Below are 21,733 nucleotides of genomic sequence, written 5' to 3' on the forward strand. Positions count from 1 at the left end.
CCTCGGGGGAAAGGTGAAACCTCGCCCCTTCAGACCGCACCGGGGTCAGGCCCAAGGAGGCTGAAATCTAAATGCAGTGGTAAAAGCAGGCAAATGTGAACAATGAAAGCAAGCAAACTTCTAGGCGACCGGGTAGAAGAATATTTTCATGAGTTTATGGTAAAGAAAAAATTCGTAAATTGTATATAAAAACCATAAAGGAAAACAGTGTTGAATTTGACTATATTAAAAGCAATGATTTTATTATTTTTATGTTTTCTGAGACAGGGTCTGGCTGTCACCCAGGTGCAGCGGCGCGATCACGCCTCACTGCAACCTCTGCCTCCTGCGCTCCAGCGATCCTCCCCCGTCAGCCTCCTGATTAGCTGGACTACAGCTGCACACCACTTCGCCCAGCCAATTTCTGTATATATATTTTTTTGTAGAGATGGAGTTTTGCCATGTTGCTCAGGCTGGTCTTGAACTCCTGAGCTCGAGCAATCTGCCGGATTTGGCCTCCAAAGTGCTGGGTTACAGGTGTGAGCCACCACAGCTGGCCTAAAGCAATGATTTTAAAAAGAAGACCCTTTTTTTTCCTCCTTTCAAATGAGCTGGTTTAATTCATGGTGATACAGAATTGAGGGGAGAAGACCAAAGAGCGCCCTCTGGCAGGCTTCTGGGCGGCTTTACCTTACATTCACAGCTCAGGTGGGAATGACGGTGAGAAGCCACTAGAGGTGTCACGTGACGTGCCACTGTCAGATTTTTAAAGTTTATTCTTGAACGTGCAACAGGCTCCAGGGCAACGCTCACTCTAGGTGAAGATGGCAAAAGCTGTCCTGGCAGGGATGCAGGTGTTGAAACAGGAGTGGAGTCCAGGCCGCCACCGCCCAGGCACAGGGAGCACGTGCTTTCCGCCAGGGGTCTTAGTTCCAGCTGTGGCTGGGCCTCCCTGCGGCCTGTGCTTTCGGCCCCTTGAGGTTCTGGTCCGTTTTGCTTTCTGCTGGAAGCCTCATCATCCCTGTCCCTCTCCTGGGCCTGCTTCTTGGGCTGTCTCGGAGGCTTCTTGCCATCTTCATGGTCGGACACGGTGCCTACGGCCCCTTTACCAGACCCTGCCACAGGAAATGGACAGAAGACACTTCTGAGAGGTTGCAGATGCAAGCTGCAGACTGGGAAGGGTCTTTAAAATGGCTGCTGCTAAAATCATTGTGTTTAATGTAGTCAGATTCACCAGTCTTTTGCTTTATGGTATTTTGATATGTAATTTATGAATACAGCACCATGGAGTCAGTTAGGGGCTCATATCCAGAACACCGGGACAGCTGGCTGGGCGTGCCTGTGGTCCCAGCGAGGCGGGAGGGTGGCCGGAGCCCTGGAGTCAGAGCCTGTGGTTTGCTGTGATCGCACCTGTGAATGCTGCTGCATTCCAGCCTGGGCAACATGGCAAGACCTCGTCTATTAAAAAAATAAATAAATAGGCCGGGCGCGGTGGCTCACGCCTGTAATCCCAGCACTTTGGGAGGCCGAGACGGGTGGATCACGAGGTCAGGAGATTGAGACCATCATGGCTAACACGGTGAAACCCTGTCTCTACTAAAAAAAAAAAAATACAAAAACTAGCTGGGCGAGGTGGCGGGCGCCTGTAGTCCCAGCTACTCGCAGGCTGAGGCAGGAGAATGGCGTGAACCCGGGAGGCAGAGCTTGCAGTGAGCTGAGATCCGGCCACTGCACTCCAGCCTGGGCGACAGAACGAGACTCCGTCTCAAAAAAAAAAAAAATAAAATAAATAAATAAATAAATAAATAAATAAATAAAGCAAAAATAATAATAACAGTTACAAACTAGGGAGAATGAGACACAGACATTTCCCACAGGAGGGCATGGGGATGGCTAGTTAAAGCCATCAGGCTCATTAGCAATTAGAGAAATGCACTTAAAGCACAATTTAAAAGCCAAAAGCTCCACACCCTTAGAATGGCCAAAATTAAAAAGATGGACACCACCAAGTGTTGAGAAGGATGTGGAGCCCGCAGCATGCGAGGGTGAGGGGGGCGCCATGGCCCCTGCCGCCATCTCTCCAGCTGCCCGCCCTCCCTGCCTCCCTCCCTCTGTGCCCACCTGCTCCTCTTCCGGTTCCCTCTGCCTGGCTGTTTTCTCTAGTGAATGATCACTCAGCCGGCAGCTCCTGGCTTAGCAAAGCTCGCGGGCATTCGGCTCTGCGTCCGCCTGTGGCTCTGCCCCTATCTGTGTGGCCCCCCACCAGCCAGCTGCCCCCTCTGATTCTGAGCTCCCAGAGGGCAGGGCAGCCTCTGCCTAGGCACATCTTTGTATGTCCAGCACCTAACATGGCTCTTAGGCGGGTCCAAGAGACACCTGAGTAATGGCACCAGTCACCTGGTGCTACAGCAAAAGCGTTCCCTCCGAACAGTTTTGGGCTGCTCTCTCTTCTTTAGGGCATCTTGACCCAGCCGAAAAAGTTGAAGATGCTCACCCCAAGTTATGGTGTGCTCTGAGTGATGGCAAGGTGACTGTGTTCGATGCTTCTTCCTGGACCATCCACCAGCACTCCTTTAAAGTGGGCACTGCAAAAGTGGTGAGTACATGAAGTGTCAGGAAAGAAGCCTCTGGATTCACGTGATTTCTGAAACCTAAGTGTGTTCATCCATATTCGACAGGAGGATACAAACTATTCCACAGCATCACTCAGTTTCTGTAAACAGGGGGTCTTAACTTTTACCTAGTGTTTTTAAATTAAATGTAAGCTTGTACCAACCTTCTACTTAAATGTCCTTATTGAAGGAGAAGATAATGGCTTTGACTTTCTCATCTAAAAGTAGATTTCAGGCCCCCATCTAAAAATAGATTTTGGCCGGGCATGGTGGCTCACGCCTGTAATCCCAGCACTTTGGAAGGCCGAGGTGGGCGGATCACGAGATCAGGAGATCAAGACCATCCTGGCTAACACGGTGAAACCCTGTCTCTACTAAAAAAATACAAAAAATTAGCCGGGCATGGTGGTGGGCGCCTGTAGTCCCAGCTACTCGAGAGGCTGAGGCAGGAGAATGGCGTGAACCCGGGAGGCGGAGCTTGCAGTGAGCCGAAATCGGGCTACTACACTCCAGCTTGGGTGACAGAGCAAGACTCCGTCTCAAAAATAAATAAATAAATAAATAAATAAAGGTAGATTGCAGGGGCTCACACCTGTAATCTCAGCACTTTGGGAGGCTGAGGTGGGTGGATTGCCTTGAGCCCAGGAGTTTGAGACCAGCCTGGGCAACAGAGTGAGATCCCATCTCTACAAAAATTAGCCGGGCATGGTGGAACGTGCCTGTGGTCCCAGTTACTTGGGAAGCTGAGGCGGAAGGATCGCTTGAGCCCAGGAGGTCGAGGCTGCAGTGAGCCAGGATTGCGCCACTGCACTCTAGCCTGGGTGACAGAGCCATACCCTGTCTCAAACAAACAATAATAATAAAAAAATAGATGTCAGTTCTGTGAAGTGGAGCCATTGTGGTCTCTGCCTGCTTATTAGGGGCCTCACATGACCCTTTGGGAACAATTTCCTTTTTTTTTCTTTTTTGAGACAGGATCTTGCTCTGTTGCTCAGGCTGGAGTGCAGTGGTTCAACCACGGCTCACTGCAGCCTCGACCTTCTGGGCTCAAGTGATCCTCCCACCTCAGTCTCCTGAGTAGCTGGGACTACAGGTGCCCGCCACCATGCCTGGCTAATTTTGTATTTTTTGTAGAGATGAGGTTTTGCCATGTTGCCCAGGCTGGGAACAGTGTCTTCCATCCCGTACTGCAGCACTAAGATTCCCACGGACCAGGGCCTTCAAATGAACCTGCAGAGTTTCCTGGGAACCCTGGTGTTTCCTTGTGGCATAGTGGTTACTGGGTCTCTTTTGGACCAAAAGAGGAGACAACTGCCTCTGCAGTGACTTGAGTGTTATCCTGTCCCCCTGTGCCAGGTGGCAGAGACCAGGGCCCAGCAAAACTCAGTGTCCACTCGTCGCACATTGGGCCTTTCATTTAGAGCAAGCTTGTCCAACCTGTGGCCTGCAGGCTGCACGTGGCCCAGGAAGGCTTTGAATGAGGCCCAACACAAATTCGTAAACGTTCTTAAAACGTGATAAGTTTTTTTGGCAATCTTTTTCCTTTTAGCTCGTCAGCGATCGTTAATGTGAGTGTATTTTATGTGTGGCCCAAGACAATTCTTCTTCCAGTGTGGCTCGGGGAAGCCAAAAGATTGCATGCCCCCGATTTAAAGCAACTTTGAATTGCTTCTGATAATTTTAAAACAAGTACAACTGTTAATACATTTTTAGTAATGTGTCCTTGGCAGTGCCATGGTGTCGCCTCTTCCATGACTGTGGTATCCTGAGTGTGGAAGCTGGGATTCCGGCCCTGCTCATCCCTCCAGGCCTCCAGCGGCCCCTCCTGCCTCCAGACTATCATTTCTTGGGGATTTTCCCTGTTTGCTTGTCAGAGCTGGAGCTGCCCCTCCCTGCAGATCTGTGTGCACTTCCCTGTTGCCCGAGAGGCTGCCGAGTAGCTCCCCATGCTCTGCGGCCCCACACTCCCCCGCACCGTGGGCTGCGCGCCCTTTGTCCATGTTTCTTCTGTTCTTGCTCACGGATTTGCAGATGATTTTCACATTTAAATTGCATTTTATACTTTTCAAAATATTTTCGCATCTATACTGTCCTCCTATCCAGTGGGTTCACCCTCCGAGCAGCCACCACATCATGGGATCTGCCGAGAAACGCTCATGCCTTATTCCTCGAGCATGATAGGATTTATTTTTTTTTCCCATGTTTAATGTGAAAAGAACACTCCAATGGAGTATATACCTAAGTATATATTAGGCATTGGTTGGTATCTTTTTTTTTTTTTTTGACAGCGTCTCACTCGCATTGCCCATGGTTGGAGTGTAGTGGTGCAGTCACTGCCCACTGCAGCCCTGACCTCCTGGCTTAAGCGATACCCCCGCCTCAGCCTCCCGAATAGCTGGGGTTATAGGTGCGCACCACCACAGCCGGCTAATTTTTGTATTTTGAGTAGAGGTGGGTTTCACCATGCTGCTCAGGCTGGTCTCAAACTCCTGGGCTCAAGCAATCCTCCTGCCTCGGACCCCCAAAGTGCTGGGATTACAGGTGTGAGCCGCTACACTCAGCCGTGGCATCAATTTTGATGGCTGTGCTCCCTTGTCTAAAAATAATGTGGCAATCCATGGTACAGTATGTGCTTGCAAAACTGCTATAAAACAAATACTGTGAATTCAAGTACATACCAAGAGGGTGGGACCACTCTGAGATACCTGAATAGCAAACTTTACATGTTAGCAAGGTAATAAGAGATTGCTAAGTCATTTCCCCCCATATTCAAATCATGAGTCTCAGATGATAAATAAGATCCATGATACAGTAAAAATATTGACAAAAGTCTAGTAATGCTTTAGATGAAACAAAAAAAAAAAAAGGAAAAATTAGGGAAATTATTTTTCTAAATTTAATTTTTTTCAGCTCATTCTTAGTTACAAGCATGTCAAGCCTGGGCGCAGTGGCTCACGCCTATAATCCCAGCACTTTGCGGGGCCGAAGCAGGAAGATTGCTTGAATCCAGGAGTTGGAGACCAGCCTGGGCAACATGGGGAAACACCATCTCTACTAAAAACGCCAAACATTAGCCAGGCGTGGTGGCGCATGACTCTAGTCCCGGCTACTTGGGGGGCTGAAGCGAGAGAATCGCTTGAGCCCCGGAGGCTGAGGCTGCAGTGAGCCATGATCATGCCACTGCACTCCAGCTTGGGTGACAGAGTGAGATCCTGTTTCAAAAAATTTAAATTTAAATTTAAATTTAAAAAATTCTGATTTCAAAAAGTCCAAACGCAATCATTGTGTTGACTTTGCTTAGCCAGAAACCCTGAGCACACCCTCTAGACCCTGGGAGCACTGCCAGTTCTGCTCGTTCATATATAATCGATCTCATCATTTAGAGAGTCTGTATTTGCAAATTCGACTACCTGCTAATATTTACTTGTAACTCCCAAAACAGATACTCGTGGCATTTTCTTGGCGATCCACAGACATGCACATGCACAGAGTGGGGAGAAACTTGAGTCGCCCGATGTGTATTTTCTGGGCCAATGGGTGTCCTTTCCTTGGCCTGACTGGTGCCACGGTTTTCACGCGTTTTTGCTTTTTGTTGGTGATTTTGCCATTTCAGATAGCCTCAAGCATCCAGCTCCCTAAGCATGAGGAGGCGTTGGCGTGTCTTGCAGAGAAAATGCATGTGTGAGATGAGCTTGGTTCAGGCCGCAGTGATAGTGCTGGCAGCCGTGGGTTCCATGTTAATGAGTCAACCATACATAGTCAATGAGGTGTCTGTAAACAGAGCACGCAGAGAACAAGGTTATGCACTGATGGGTGGATGAGAATGTCAGGGCCAGAGGCTCCCAGGACCCTGAGCCGGCGTGTCCCCTAGGAGCAGTGGCTCCATATCTGCTAATTCAGCATTTGCAGTAAATGTATAGAATATGACTTCACCAGTATCGAGACTGACTGATTTCTCACATTCCCGTGGCCTCCCATTAGAACTGCATGGTGATGGCCGACCAGAACCAGGTGTGGGTTGGCTCAGAAGACTCCGTCATCTACATCATCAACGTCCACAGCATGTCCTGCAACAAGCAGCTCACAGACCACTGCTCCAGTGTCACGGACTTGATTGTGCAGGACGGACAGAGGGTACCCAGGTGCAGGTGGGCTCTGCTGGGGAGAAGGGATTGTTTGGCTCATGGGTGGGCAGAGGGTACAGCGGGTAGGGCTCCCAAGGCTCATGCCCACAGGGGCCAGGCAGGGCGTACAGAGTGAAGTGGATCTGGAACGAGGAAAGCTGGGTGGTGTCCTCGGTCCACTTCTGCTCACGGGTGCGGAGAACCCATGAGACCATCGGGGGCCAAGCGTGGTGATGAAGGCTCCACACCTGGCCTTCCTGCTGAGCTTGCTGTGGGCATGGTGGCCTGGGGCAGCCCCAAGAGGGCACAGCCTCCCAGAGGAGCACCAGCCATGGTGTGAGAAGCCTGGACTCGCCTGGGAATCGCCTGCGTGCTCAGTGTTGGCCTTGGGCTGCCGGTTTGTTGCCGTGTCCCACAGTGGGAGCAGTGGTGGACACAGTGGGCGTCTAGGGAGATGGGAGGAGGAGGTGGGGTCTCCTCAAGCAGAGGCCCGTGGTGGGGAAGGTGCTCAAGGCTGCCCACTTGGTCCAGGCAGCCCCAGCCCTGGGGGAGGGGCTCCACTCCCCACTCCTTTTTCCCCTGACTCAGTGTCAGGGGTGCCTGTGTCAGGCCCTGCTGGGGTGGGAAGGGAGGTGCTAGCCTGGAAACAAAGCTGGCTCAGGAGGTGCAAGGGTGGCGCAGGGTGCAGGCTCGAGCCCAGCCCCGCCCCACAGCCACCTGCACCTGCACCTGCAGCCAGCCCATGTCACCTGAGAGCTCTGAGGAGCGTGCTGGCTCCCTGGTCCCTTGTGACGAGGTTCCATTTCAGTTCATGGTCATGTTGTGGTTCTATGACCAACACCTCACTGACCCTGTGGTTTGCGGTAGTGGGAGAGGTGCATGTCCCGAGAAACCCGTCTTTTTCTGCCGAGTCAGTTACATTTGAGCCAAGCCTGGCTGTGGCCGCATTCACAGTATGTTTGCACGTTATTATCATGTTTGCAGGTTATCATGTAGAGCACATTTTCTCTCATGGCGACTTGGTTCTTCCCTGGGTTAAAACTTGCGCAGTGTTTTCAAGGGCCCAAGTTAAAGGTGTGTGGGTGTGTGTTTTGTGCCCCCAGCGAGGTGTACTCATGCAGCATGGACGGCACGGTGCTGGCGTGGAATGTGAGCACACTGCAGGTGACCGGCCGCTTCCAGCTGTCGAGCGGCGGCCTCACGTCCATCAGACTGCACGGCGGCCGCCTGTGGTGCTGTAAGTCCGGCCCCTGCCCTCAGAGCGGGCAGCCTACCTCCCTGCTCTGGGAAAAGGATGCTGAACGAGAGCAGAAAGCCTCCTTCCTTTGCTTCATGCCTTTCCGGTCTTTATTTTAAACTTGGGTTCCCTTTCTGTGGCCACAGAAACCTTTACTCCACCTGCACTGCTGCTCCTGCGGGTTCCCCAGGCCTCCCTCAGCTTTTCCACCCGGTGGCTGATGGGACACCTGCCTTGCCCGGAGGCACCACTGCTCTCCTGCCCCTCACCTTGGCTTTCACTGTGCCCTGCTCTGGGATTGAAGCTGGCCCAGGTGTCCCCCGGAGTCACGGCTGCTCCTCTTGGGAGGCCTCTGTGTGCGTCATGTCTCCACACCTGGGGCAGCTGGCAAGCCCGTGCCCTGTTACCCTCGGCCGCTTGGCACAGAGCTGCAGCCTGGGACTCTCCGCGGACCCAGACTGGGCATTTTGCCAGGGGGTGATGGGAGGAGCAGGTGCTTTGCCTGGCGGCTGTGTCTGCGTTTCTGGACACCCCAGAGCACGGAAGTTGCCTGCGCTTTGAGGTCTTCCTCGGCGTGTGCCAGATTACATGAGTGCCGGCTGGAAATCCATTTTCTTCTTTGTAATGGAAGCATGCTTCACATATAGTAAAGCCTGCCAAAAACTGCTCAGTTTGTTGTGTTTTGACAAACATCTAAACTACATAACCATGAAACAAGTCAAGATATGCAGCGTTTCCATCACAGCTGAAAGCGTCTGCGCCCCTTTCCAGGCCATGCTCCCATTCCAGGGATACAAGTGCTCTTAGTTCTGTCACTCTGAGTTTGATTTTTACAGAACTTTCTATAAATGGGCTCTACAGTATGCCTTCTTCTGTATCTGGCTTTATTCAGTCAGCAGAATGTTTACGGTATTCATCGCTGACGTTCTGGGCATCAATATCAATAGCTCGTTCCTTCTTGCAGGGTCATATTCCATTGTGTGCATATGGAACAACTTGCTCATCCTTCCCCTGCCCCAAGTGGGCACTGGGTTAACTCTGCTTAACTGTTTGAAAAACTGTCAGACTGTTTTCTGAAGTGGCGGCATCAGCTTCCACCCCACCAGCAGTCTCAGGCTTCATTTCTTCACATCCTCACCCAAACTGGTTCTCACCTGTTTTTACTGACACCATCCCAGCGGGAGTGAAGTGGTGTCCTGTGGTTTGGATTTGTGGCTCCCTCACGGCTGATGGTGCTGAGCACTCTGTCATGTGCCCGGTGCCCACTGACGCCTCCTCTGGAACAGTGCCCGTGCAGGCCCCCGCCCACTGTTCCGCTCACTTTCAGGGCCAGTAGCAACGTGGTTGGGTGCAAGCCAGCAATTGTCCTTCTTCACCTCATCTGTTGTTTGTCTTCCTTTCTTGCCCTCTTTTGTATTGAATATTTTTATGTTTAATTTAATCTTCTTATTGTTTTTAAGCATTATATTTTTGTTTTATTTTTCAGTGGTTGCTCTAAGAATTGCAATATGCAACCTTAACCGATCACCCTCCTCCTTAACTAACTATGATACTGCTTCACAGATAGGGTAAGAAGTTTACAACAGTGTCAACTGTGGTAATCCCAATAATATATTCTTTACAATTTTTTGCTTAAGCAGTCAATGATCTTTCAAGAAAATTAAGAAAAATTAAGAAATTGCCCACATATTTACCTTTTCTGGTGACCTTCATTTCTTCTTAAAGACCCAGGTTTCTATCTTGCATTTTTTCCCGGTAGACCTCACCCGTGCGCACCTCAGGCGCCATGTGGCACATGGCGATACCCCTGTCACCACGCTGGAAAGAGCAGTGGGCCCGGCTCTGGTGCTGGCCTCTTACATTGCCAATGGCACTGCCTAGCCCCATCCTAGCGCCTTCCTTCCGCAGGCACAGGTAACAGCATCATGGTCATGACAACGAATGGATTCCTCTGTCAAGAATTGAAGATTGAAGAGCACTTCAAAGACATCAGTACCTCCTTCCTGGCCTTCCAGCTCCTTCCCGAGGTATCCCAGCAGGGGCTGTGGGCCTAGCATGCGCGTGGCCCGGGCCCACAGCCCACACTGTGCCCTGTGTTTCAGCAGGAGCAGCTGTGGGCGGCCTGTGCAGGACGCAGCGAGGTTTACATCTGGAGCCTGAAGGACCTGGCCCAGCTCCCGCAGAGGGTGCCCCTCAAGGACTGCTCTGAGATCATCTGCATGATCCGGGTGAAGAAGCAGGTAGGGTGGAGGGCCCGCCACCCCCTGCATCCCCTCCAGGTCTCACTTGCCCTGACTGCGTCCCCATGCTCCCGAGAGCCAGCCGCACGCCCTCGTGCCCTCCTGCCTTAGCCTCTCAGGCCCCCCTCCTAATAGGCACGCGCAGGGTTGGCACCAGCGGGCCCACAGGTCACCATGTGCTGGTTTCATGGTGTGGTCCAAGCACTCCACAGTGCATTCCCCCAAACTGGATGGCTTCAAATGACAGAATTTAATTTTCTCACAGTTCTCGAGGCCGGAGGTCCAAAACCAAGGTGTCACCAGAGCTGCTTCCCTTGGGGGTTCGGGGGGAGTGTGCACTCCAGGCCCTTCTCTCCGCTACCCGCTCGTGTGGCCGCCATCCTTGGTGTGCCCTGACTGTGGACGTGGCACTCTAATCTGTGCCTGCGCCACACGGCGCTCTCTCTCCGTGTGTGTGTCTCTTATGGGGATGCTGGTCATACTGGATTAACCACATCTGAACTATCTGCAGACTGTTTCCAAAGAAGCTCACATTCTGAGGTTCAGGGAGGACATGGATTTGGGGGGACACCGTTCAACCCATTAGAGTCTGCCCTCTGGCCCCCCAAATCCACATCTGTCCCACATGCAAAATACACCCCCTCCGTCACTGCATCCCCCGAAGTCCTAGCCCATATGCCAGCATCAGTTCGGAGCCCCAGATCTCCAAGTGAAGCCAGTGCCCTCCGATGTGGGTGAGCTGTGGGCGGGTCCCACCTGGGGCAGAACTCACCTCTCTTCCACGGTGAACCTGCGCAGCTAGAAACAGTCGTCTCTTCCCAAAATACAAGGCTGGGCCGGGCAGAGGCTAGACATTCTCATCTGAAAAGGGAGAAATTGGAAGGAAAGCTGGACTTCCAGGCCCCGAGCAAGTCTGAGACATGGTGGGGCGGGGGCGGGAGAGGGGAATTCATTTAGCATTTTCCCCCATAACTTAATTGGGATATAATTGACAAAATTATATATATCTAAGGTATACAAGGTGATATTTCGATATACATTGTGAAACAATCACAAGCTAATTACCGTATCTGTCACGTCACACAGGTGGCGTTTTTTGTTTGGTGAGAACACTTAAGATGCACCCCCAGCACCTTTCCAGCACGCAGTGCAGTCTTGTTCCCTAGAGGCCCCTTGGCCATTAAGTTCTAAGCCTGAGAAAGGTCCTCTGCACCTGCCAGGTGGCCCTGACCCTCAGGCGGCAGAGCCCCTCTCCAGGAAGGCCATAGATTTGGAGGCACACGCGTCCATTCCGGGTAGCCGGTCAAAGCCCTGGCATGCCTGGGAGGGGCTTCTTTCCCCACTGACCACTCCTGTTTCTCCCTGGCAGGTCTGGGTGGGCAGCCGAGGGCTGTGGCAGGGAACACCCAGGGGGAAAATCTACGTGATTGATGCGGAGAGGAAGACCGTGGAGAAGGAGCTGGTGGCGCACACGGACACCGTGAGGACACTGTGCTCGGCCGAGGACAGATACGTGCTGAGTGGGTCGGGCAGGGAGGAGGGGAAGATCGCCATTTGGAAAGGGGAGTAAACATGGCTGAGCCTGCCGAGTGGAACCGTGCCCTATGTGTGGGGACAGGCTGCCCCCTAGAGCCTGCCAGGATCAGAAGCCCAGAGGAGTGGCGGGACAGGGCAGCCCAGGCTCGGCATGGAGCCCGCTTACCGTGTGGCCAGCCGCAAGACCCATGGCCACGCACCTTCTCTCAGGCCTTCGGGCACCCCGGTTAGACTGCACCAAGGGTGTTTCCTGTTGGGGTGTGTCTCAGGCGGGCAGCTGCATCTTGTTTGTGATAACCTCTGCTGGGAGGTTACTTTGTGTGTTGCCTAGAAAGTTCTGGAATCCACAACCAGGGGCTGGCACTGAAGCCAGCAGCTTGGCCGAGTCACAGGTGACCCGTGACCCTCATGTCTCTGGTTTTACCTTTCCTTACTTCATTCATTCACTCACCCAGTCCTTATGAGTCACCGAGGAACACTGGGCTGGGCACATGACAGTGAGCCGGGGGCCCCGGGACCTCCAGAGAGGCCTGGGAGAAGGGTGGTTCAGGTAACCACTGTGGTCTCCCTCCCATCAGAGAAGGTGGACAGGGCCTACTCAGATGGAGGGGACCACCCTGGGATCAGGTGTTTGGGACAGGGGTTGGGCCAGCTGAGGCAAGCTGTCTTTTTTCCTTTTCTTTTTAGTAAATGTAAAATTTTTATAATAATCCTAGAGACCTTTTTTCTACCAAAGATCACAGACCAGAAAAAGTTCCATCTAAAATACAATGCTCAGGAAACTACACGGGATCAACAGGAAAATACCATCATGTATGATCTCGTCTTGCAGTGTGCCGTTCAGTTTCCCGGAACTCGCGTGCGCACTGCACATGTGTACGTGCAAGATGCTTTACTGAACTCAGCAAGATCTTAGCTGTACAGAAATATTTGCAAAAGAGACCCTTTGCACCTTTTTACTGTAATGTTGAGATTTCATTACTTAAATGTTCTATGGAAGGTTCTGGTGTGGTGGTTGGAGCTGGAGGGAGCATCTCAGCACGTGCTGAGGGCGTGGGGCCTGCCCCCTGGGCACCCATCCACAAGCTGGGCCATGGAGCCCTGGCTTCCCAAGACGCAGCCCCAGAGCTGGCTCATCCTGAGGGTCTCTGGGGGTGTTTGCCAGGCTCCTGGGATGGGCCACTTTCAGAAACTCTGCAGTGCCTCCAGATGGAAAGGTGGGCCCGGTCTCTGGTTGGGTCTGCATTTTGGAGAGTCCACACCATGGACCAGGTTTTCCCCCAAGGCTCAGCTTTGCGTAGCCACTAACTCCTTGGGGCAGTCTGAGAATGTGGGCGGAGCAGAACTGTGTGGCCTCATCCTCCCCCAAGGCTGTGCCTGCAGCGGGAACACCTTTCCACTTTCTAGCTGGGGAGAGGTTGGGTTTTGCTTCTGTAAATACATGAATCCTTATGATAAAAGCCTGTCAGAAATACATGTATACATTATTTAATGCCAGTCCTCATGTAACCTCAGGTATCTTCAGCTTGTGGAGAATAAATTTGGTTTAATAAACACTGATGTCCAGCTTCCTCACTTCACCCAACAGCGACTGGGGGAAGGTCTTGAAAATGACCCAGGACCATTCTGAACGGGCTCCTTCCTCACTCTAGGCACCGGTCACGTTATTTTAATGCAGATTCTTCAGGTCTTTTCTCCATGGTGATAACTTCCAAGATCTTACTTGACAGGGTGTTGCGTTTTAGGAAATGGTCACTCATATAAAAGAGAAAACAGACGTGAACGAGGTGCTAGCCAGGGAGAACATGTGCTGGGCAGGCCTGGGTTCCACGTTGATTCTGTGTGATGTAACAGAATCCCGGCCAGTGTTTACTGAAATGGAAAGGGCACTCTGATGCCTTCGATGTTTTTCCCTGTGCTTCGGAGAGATTCCATTAGGAGCGATTTGTCATGGAAAGGCCCCAAATGAGCCGGAATTCATTCAACAGACTGTGATGCCGTCCCTGCCTCTGCTTTAGAAACCTGAATTAAATTGGGGCAAAAAAGTATTTCTCTTGAACCGGAAATATTTTAATAGAATTTAAGTTCTCCTGCCGTATTTCAAACAACAGAAAAGAAAGCTTGCTTTAGGGAGCGGGCACTGTTCACAACGCCAACCAAAAGCTTACCCCAAGTCCCCATCACTGAGGCAGAGGTTGTAGAGATAATCACCTGGTAACATTTCCATGATTTGTTCTTGGAAGATGTGTGTACATCAGCTGTTTTCAAAGGACAGCCCTTAGCATTGGATGTGACTGTAACATCTGAATTGAAAGTGCGTGAATTTTGTCTGCTTCTTGAGGATTGCTTGCACAGATGAAGGGGTGCTTTCTCCGCATGGCTGAGGAGGGCATGGCTGGAGAGTGCGGCAGGGTTGCCTCACTGTCTCTGCTGTCCGCAGCTGTCTGCATGTCTTGGAGCAATACTGTGCCATCCCCCAGAAGGCAAGGCAGAGGCTCACAGACACAGGGCTGGCTTCTGTCGCCTGCGTTGCTGCCGCTGAGCTACAGTGTGAGCCGAGGCGTGCATAGGACTGCGAGGAGCTCTGCAGTTATCTGCCCTGGAACCTTGGTGGATTCTTAGAGACACAGCCTGGGGTCACGGGCACGGCAGATGCACTGGGGCCAGTTGGGAGGCCTAGCTGCAGAGCTATCCAGGCCTAGCTGCAGATCTGGCCACAAGCCCTGAATCCCCTGTAAAGCGGGGGTGTTCCTTCTTGCAGGGCCCACATGGAGACCGACGGGGGCACACTGAACACCCAGTCTGTTGCTGGGCTCCCAGGAACATCTCAAAGAATGGGCCATCCTGGCCTGTGTGCTGGGCCCGTGAAAACATTAAGGGAGGAGAAATGAGAATGCGATGGCTCCTGTTGCGGGTTGAATGGCGCCCTCAAAAACATATGTCCATGTCCTGACCCCCGGGACCTGTCAATCTGACCTTACCTAGATAAAGGGTCTTTGCAGATGTAATTAAGGATCTGAAGATGAGCCCCTCCTGGATTCTGGGCAGGCCCTAAATCCAGCGACAAATGTCCTAAGGAGGAGAGGAAAAGACACATAAGGAGAGGCCACGTGAAGACAGGGGCAGAGGCAGGAGCGATGCAGCCACAAGCCCAGGATCCTGGAGCCATGGGGAGCTGGAAGAGGCCAGGACGCTTCTTCCCCCGGAGCCTTCAGAGTGGGTGTGGCCCTACCGGCCCCTGGATCTCAGACTTCTGGCCTCCAGAACGGTGAGAAAATAAATGTCAGGTGCATGACCCCCACCGCCACGCCTGTTTGCGGTGTTTGTTCTGGCAGCCACAGGAAACTCTCCCAGCTCGTTTGTTGCCTGTGTGTTGCCCGTGTGCCCCGGGGTCAGGTGTTGTGCCAGGGGCTTTAGGGGCACAGTTGTGTATGACCCTCAGGACCCTGTGGCATGGAGAGGATCACCCCCATTTTACACCCAGGATACTGTGGTCCAAGTACTAAGAGCAAAGCGGAGGTTGGGGGCATATACTCCTCCCTCCAAGAAGGTAGGGCTGGCCTTCGGGAGGCCCTCAGAAGCTGCTCTTGCCCTGGTGTGCAGCCTTTCTTTCCGCCAGTGCTCTCACCTTTAACAAGGCACTGGGAGGGGCTGAGGCTGTGGTCCTGAGATGTGTTAGCCCCTGGCCCATTCAGGGAGGATCCTGGGATGAAGGAGGGGGTAAACTCACCTTACTTTGGTGGTGGAGAAGAGTAAGTCGCACTAGCTCTGCATCTTTCCCTGAGGGCCAAGGGGGCGTATTCTGCAGCTTTAGGTGCTGGGCCAGCAAACCACTGCTACGGTTCTGCTGGGTCTAGTGGTAGGCATCCGGGGCTAGGGGCTGAGGCCCTGTGTGCAGAGGTTGACAGGAAGCTCAAAGGAGATGCAGTAGGACAATGGTGCAGGTAGTGGAGCCTGAGCATCACTGACATCCCCACAGGGATGGCTACAAAATTAAATATTAAAAAAGATTTACCAAAAAAGACAGGAAAGCAGTGACAGAGGAACAAAAAGCCAGATGTGACAAGCAGAAAATAAGTAGCAAGATGGTAGACTTCCACCTAACCATACTGATAATTACATTAAGTGTAAATGGATGCAATACTCCAATTAAAAGGCAGAGGCTGTCAAACTAGATCTAAAAGGAAACCCAACTATAAGTTGTCTATAAGTGACTCACTTTAAATATAAAAACACAAATGAGGTAAGAGTAGAAGGATGAAAAAAGTTTTAGGCTGGATGTGGTGGCTCACACCTATAATCTTAGCACTTTGGGAAGCTGAGGCAGGAGGATCACTTGGGCCCAGGAATTCAGGACCAGCCTGGGTAACACAGTGAGACCCCCATCTCTATAAAAACATTAAAAAATTAGCCGGATGTGGTGGTGTGGACCTGTAGCCCACCTACTCACGGGGCTGAGGTGGGAGGATCGCTTGAGCCTGGGAGGTCAATGCTGCAGTGAACTGTGATCATGTCACTGCACTCAGCCTGGGTGACAGAGTGAGACCCTGTCTGAAAACAAAGAAAAAGAAAAAGTTTTACTATGCCAACAGTAAGTATTAAAAAGCTGGTATGGTTACATTACTGTCAGACAAAACATACTTCATGGTACACTACAAGAAACAAACAGGGAAAGCATAATAATAATAAGGTCAATTCATCAAGAAGATGAATTAACTAATAATAGAGACTTAAGAGTTATGAAGCAAGCATGGTAGAACTATAGGAGAAAACAGGCAAAATCCACAATCATAGAGATTTTAACACTCTTCTCTCAGAAATTGATAGAAAAAGTAAATAGCCGGGCGCGGTGGCTCAAGCCTGTAATCCCAGCACTTTGGGAGGCCGAGACGGGCGGATCACGAGGTCAGGAGATCGAGACCATGCTGGCTAACACGGTGAAACCCCGTCTCCACTAAAAAAAAAAAACTAGCCGGGCGAGGTGGCGGGCGCCTGTAGTCCCAGCTGCTCGGGAGGCTGAGGCAGGAGAATGGCGTGAACCCGGGAGGCGGAGCTTGCAGTGAGCGGAGATCGCGCCACTGCACTCCAGCCTGGGCGATAGAGCGAGACTCCGTCTAAAAAAAAAAAAAAGAAAAAAGAAAAAGAAAAAGTAAATAAAAAATTAGCAAGGATATAGATTTAGCAACATTGTCAACCAGCCTGACCTGACATAGAACACTACAGCCAACAACAGAAGAATATCCATTCTTTTCATGTGCACAGGGAATGTTCATCAAGCTGGATCATATGCTGGGATCAAGCTGGATCACATGCTGGGCTATAAAATAAATTTGAAGATTTAAATATTACAGACTATGTTCTCTGACCACACAGAAATGGAATGGGATATCAACAGTGATAATATGCCTAAAAATCCCAAAATTAAAATTTTGTTCGGAAATTAACATACTTCAAAATAACCCATCAGTCAAAGAAGAAACACAAAGGAAATTAGAAAATATTTTGAACTGAATGATAGTGAAAACGCAATATATCAGAATGTGTGGGATGCAGGCCGGGCATAGTGGCGCATGCCTATAATCCTAGCACTTTGGGAGGCCAAGGCAGGAGGATCCCTTGAGCCCAGGAGTTCGAGACCAGCCTGGGCAACACAGGGAGATGCTCTCTCTTCATTTTTAAAGAAGATTAAAAACCAAAATGTATGAGATGTAGCTAAGGAGAACAATTATAACTTTAAATGCCTCTATTAGCAGAAAGGTTTCAAATCAGCTATCTAAATTTTAAGCATAAGAATGTAGAAAATAAATGCATACTTAAACAAAATAAGTAAAGGAAGGTAATAATAAAGACCAAAACTCAATGAAAGGGAACACAATCAGCAAAGGCAAAAGTTGGTTCTCTAATTGATAACCCCTATCAAGGCTGATCAAGAAAAACACACCCATGCACGATTTTCACTCCAATATCAGGAATGAAATGGGATGCAAATCTTACATACGTCACAAAGATATTATGAATAACTAGTTTAGATAAAATATGCAAATTTCTTAAAAATAACTTCATGAAACCAACACAAAGAGGAATAAAATCTGAGGAGTCTTACGTCTATAAAGGCAATTGGTTTGTAGTCAAAAATCTCCCAGAAAGAAGACATCTCCCAGAAAGACGAGCTCTCTAGGCTCAATTGCTTTCACTAGTTAATTCTAATAAACCCTTAAGTATGGTATAATAGAATTTACAGAAACCCTTTCAGAAGAATAGAAGAGGAGAGAACCCTTCCAAACTCATGTTAGGAGACCAGCATGAACCTATAGTTGACAAAGATCTTAAAGGAAAGTAAAATTATAGATCAATTTCCATCAGAAATATAGATGCAAAATTCCTTGGGTATCTACCCAGAGGAAAATAAGTCATGATATGAAAAAGTCACTTGTATGTGCATATTTATAGCGGCACAATTCGCAATTGCAAAAATATGGAACTAGCCCAAATGCCCATCAATCAGCGAGTGGATAAAGAAAATGTGGTGTATTTACATCATGGAATACTACTCAGCCATAAAAAGGAATGAAGTAATGGTATCCACAGCAACCTGGATAGAATTAGAGACCATTATTCTAAGAATGGAGAACATCATATGTTCTCACTGATATGTGGGAGCTAAGCTATGAGGATGCAAAGGCATGAGAATGATACAATGGACTTTAGGGACTCAGAGGGGAATGGTGAGACAGGGGCAAGGGATGAAAGATTACACATTGGGTACAGTGTACACTGCTCAGGTGATGGTACACAAAAATCTCAAATCACCGCCAAGGAACTTATCCATGTAACCAACCACCACCTGTTCCTCAAAAACTTCAATTAAACAACAACAACAAAAGGGCCGGACACGGTGGCTCACGCCTGTAATCCCAGCACTTTGGGAGGCCAAGGTGGGCAGATCACCTGAGGTTAGGAGTTTGAGACTAGCCTGACCAACATGGAGAAGCCCCATCTCTACTAAAAATACAAAAAAAATTAGCTGGGCATGGTGGTGCATGCCTGTAATCCCAGCTAGTCGGGAGGCTGAGGCAGGAGAACTGCTTGAACCTGGGAGGCAAAGGTTGCAGTGAGCTAAGATTGTGCCATTGCACTCCAGCGTGGGCAACAAGAGTGAAACTCTGTCTCAAAAACAAAACCAAACCAAACCAAACCACAGATGCAACTTTCTTAAACAAAATATTAGCAGATCAAATCCAGCAATATTTTTAAAGGTTAATATATCATGACCAAGTGGGGTTGCAAAATGCAAGGTGAATTTAACATTCAAAATTCAGTCAATGTAACTTAACATATCAGTAGAACAATGGAGAAGAGCAACGATCATCTCGATAGATGCAGAAAAAAGGAACTTCCTCAAATTGATAAAGGGCATTTACAAGAAACCTACAACAAGCATCATACTTAATGGTGAAAGACTAATTGCCTTCCCCCTAAGAATGGGAACAAGGCAGGGATATTCACTTTCTCCCTTACTATTAACATTGTACTAGAGATACTAGCCAGGGCAATAGGGGGAAAAAAAGGCATAAAGATTGTACTGGTTCAGCAGAACATGAGGGGCAAAAAAAAGATAATTGTACTGGAAGAGGCAAAGCCGTCTTTATTAGAAGACAGCAAGACCATTTATATAAATCCTAAAGAATCTATTTTAAAAACTAGAATATTTTTCTAGTTTTTTTCTATAAGGTACTGGATACAAGGTCAATATACAATCATTGCATTACTATATTCTAACAGAAAACAACTTGTAAACTTTTAAAATACAGTAACATAAAAGAACACATTCAATAGAAATAAATTTAATGAATGATATAAAAGACTGAAAACTCAAAAACATTGCTCAGAGAAAATGTTAAAGACCAAAATAAAAGATATACCATTTTCATGGACTGGGAGATTAAATATTTTAAAGATGTTAGTTATCTTCAAATTGACCTGATAGATTCAATTTAATCCCAATCAAAATGGTAACATGATTTTTAAAAAAGAAGTTGCGAATTTGATTATAATATATATGGAAATGCAAAGTAGAATATTTAAGATAACCTTCAAAAAGAAGATCAAGCCAGGTGGGATGGCTCAAGCTAGAAGCCTGGTATACCTTTATGCTTTACCAAAAAGCTATAGTAATTAAAATAGGGTAGGATTTGACATAAATATAGATAATTAAACCAATGGAACAAAATGTAGGGTCTAGATGCACAAGCATAAAGTCAGCTGACTGTACAAAACAAAAATTCCAAGACAATTCAGTAACGAAAGTCTGCTCAGCAAATGGTGCTGCAACGACTGGATAAATGTATGGAAAAGGGAAGCAGCTCAACACTTATCTCACTACACAGAATTTAACTCAAGGTGGCTCACTGACCTAACTGTAAAGCTAGAAGCTCTAGAAACAAGCATATCCTTGCCACCTTGGTGCAAAGATTTTTCTAGAAAGCACACACAAAAAAAGCTAAACACTAAAGAAAAAATTGATAAATTAGACTTTATCAAAATATATCATTAAGGAAAAAAGAAAATATTTGCAATACTGTATCTGACAAATAATTTTTATCCAAAATATATAAAGAGTTTTTACAAATCAATAACAAGATGAACAGCTCAATTTAAAAATGGGCAAACAAATGGCTCATACCTGTAATCCCAGAACTTTGGGAGGCTGAGCAAGGCAGGAGGACTGCTTGAGCCCAGGAGTTCAAGACCAGCCCAGGCAACATAGGGAAACCCTATTTCTACAAAAAAAAAAAAAAAAAAAAGCAGGGCATGGTGGTGTGCACCTTCAGTCCCAGCTACTCAGGAGGCTGAGGCAGGAAGATGGCCAGAGCCCAGGATGCTTCAGTGAGCCATGATCAAGCTTAGGCACTCCAGCCTGGGTAACAGAGGGAGACCCTGTCTCAAAGAAAAAAAAAGAAAAAAGAAAAGTCATACCCTAGAATGCTAACAGCTATTAAAGAATGCAGTTGGTCTACATGCAGGAACAAGGAAAGTTTAAGATATTTTGCTAAACAATAAAAAATGTAGATTGCAAAACTCTGCATAGTGGTCCAAATTTCATTAAAAAAAAAATTAACAGTAGTGTGGAGACAAACAAAGATGCCTGTAATCCCAGCACTTTGGGAGACCAAGTGTTGAGGCAAGCTGATCATTTGAGGTCAGGAGTTCGAGCCCAGCCTGGCCAAAATAGTGAAACCCCATCTCTACTAAACGTACAAAAATTAGCCGGGTGCAGGCGCCAGTAATCCCAGCTACTTGGGAGGCTGAGGCGGGAGAATCGCTTGAACCTGGGAAGCGGAGGTTGCAGTCACCTGAGATTGTACCATTGCGCTCCAGCCTGGGTGACAAAGTGAGACACCGTCTCAAAAACAAACAAACAAACAAACATACACAAAAAGACTGCGGGTTGGGAGGCCTGGGGCACCGATTCTGTCTTGGCGACTTCTTCTTGCCCTGTGATGGCCGTTGGGCACACGGGTCATCCTTGGTGAGCATCCTGGGGAAAGGCCAGGAAAGGGGCGCAGTGCCGGGCGTCCGCTCCTAGCCTGGTCGCTCGGGGGCGCGTTGGCGGGGTGCAGGTCTGGTGCTCGCTCAGGCGGGCCAGGCACCCGCGCCGGGTGAGGCAGCTAGGGGGGCGGAGAAACACACGCCCCTCGCCCCTCTCCCGCCGTCATGGCCGCCCACGACCCGGGGGCGGGGGTCCTCGTGGGGTACCTATTCCACCTCCCTGCCCACAGGCACTGGGCCCCGGGCGGCCACAGGGGTGCGGGGCTCCCGGTGTCTCGGGCTCCCACTGCTCCAGGCCCGCCCCGGCGGGGAGCGTCTCCGTGGCCACAGTGGTGCGGTGGCCGGGCGTCCCCTGCAGGAAGCTGTTCTCGCTGGCTGCCTCCTCCACCTGGGAGAGAAGCGCCTGGATTTTGGGTCCTGCCGCCCTCCGCGGCCGTGAGCCTCCACCTGTGTTCC

The 21,733-nt window shown here is 49.4% G+C and overlaps 2 protein-coding genes across 17 annotated transcripts in view; one reads left to right on the forward strand and one right to left on the reverse strand.

The window, feature by feature from the left end:
• Nucleotides 1-13,282, forward strand: part of DENND3 (DENN domain containing 3) — a 69,538-nt gene extending 56,256 nt beyond the window's left edge. For 10 of the 14 annotated variants that reach the window (XM_065519670.2, XM_073999559.1, XM_073999560.1 and 7 more), the window contains 6 exons: nucleotides 2,436-2,575; nucleotides 6,573-6,739; nucleotides 7,819-7,952; nucleotides 9,861-9,979; nucleotides 10,055-10,192; nucleotides 11,562-13,282. In XM_065519670.2, the coding sequence (XP_065375742.1) occupies nucleotides 2,436-2,575; nucleotides 6,573-6,739; nucleotides 7,819-7,952; nucleotides 9,861-9,979; nucleotides 10,055-10,192; nucleotides 11,562-11,762 (899 nt within the window). In that variant the 3' untranslated portion in view covers nucleotides 11,763-13,282. Of the gene's footprint in view, nucleotides 1-2,435; nucleotides 2,576-6,572; nucleotides 6,740-7,818; nucleotides 7,953-9,438; nucleotides 9,623-9,860; nucleotides 9,980-10,054; nucleotides 10,193-11,561 lie in introns of those variants that run through there. The other 4 variants (XM_045398752.3, XM_073999565.1, XM_073999562.1 and 1 more) reach the window with 2 other exon arrangements.
• SLC45A4 (solute carrier family 45 member 4) overlaps nucleotides 1-21,733 on the reverse strand; it is a 129,883-nt gene that overhangs the window by 7,412 nt on the left and 100,738 nt on the right. Inside the window, exons 7-11 of one of the 3 annotated variants that reach the window (XR_010577516.2) lie at nucleotides 15,459-16,842; nucleotides 14,710-14,800; nucleotides 9,647-11,053; nucleotides 2,474-2,564; nucleotides 211-1,094 (exon numbers count right to left, since the gene is read on the reverse strand). The gene's annotated coding sequence lies outside the window, so the exon portion shown is untranslated. Of the gene's footprint in view, nucleotides 1-210; nucleotides 1,095-2,473; nucleotides 2,565-9,646; nucleotides 11,054-14,709; nucleotides 14,801-15,458; nucleotides 16,843-21,733 lie in introns of those variants that run through there. The other 2 variants (XR_010577518.2, XR_012416676.1) reach the window with 2 other exon arrangements.

Source organism: Macaca fascicularis, chromosome 8 (genome assembly GCF_037993035.2).
Source record: "Macaca fascicularis isolate 582-1 chromosome 8, T2T-MFA8v1.1".
NCBI lineage: Eukaryota > Metazoa > Chordata > Mammalia > Primates > Cercopithecidae > Macaca > Macaca fascicularis.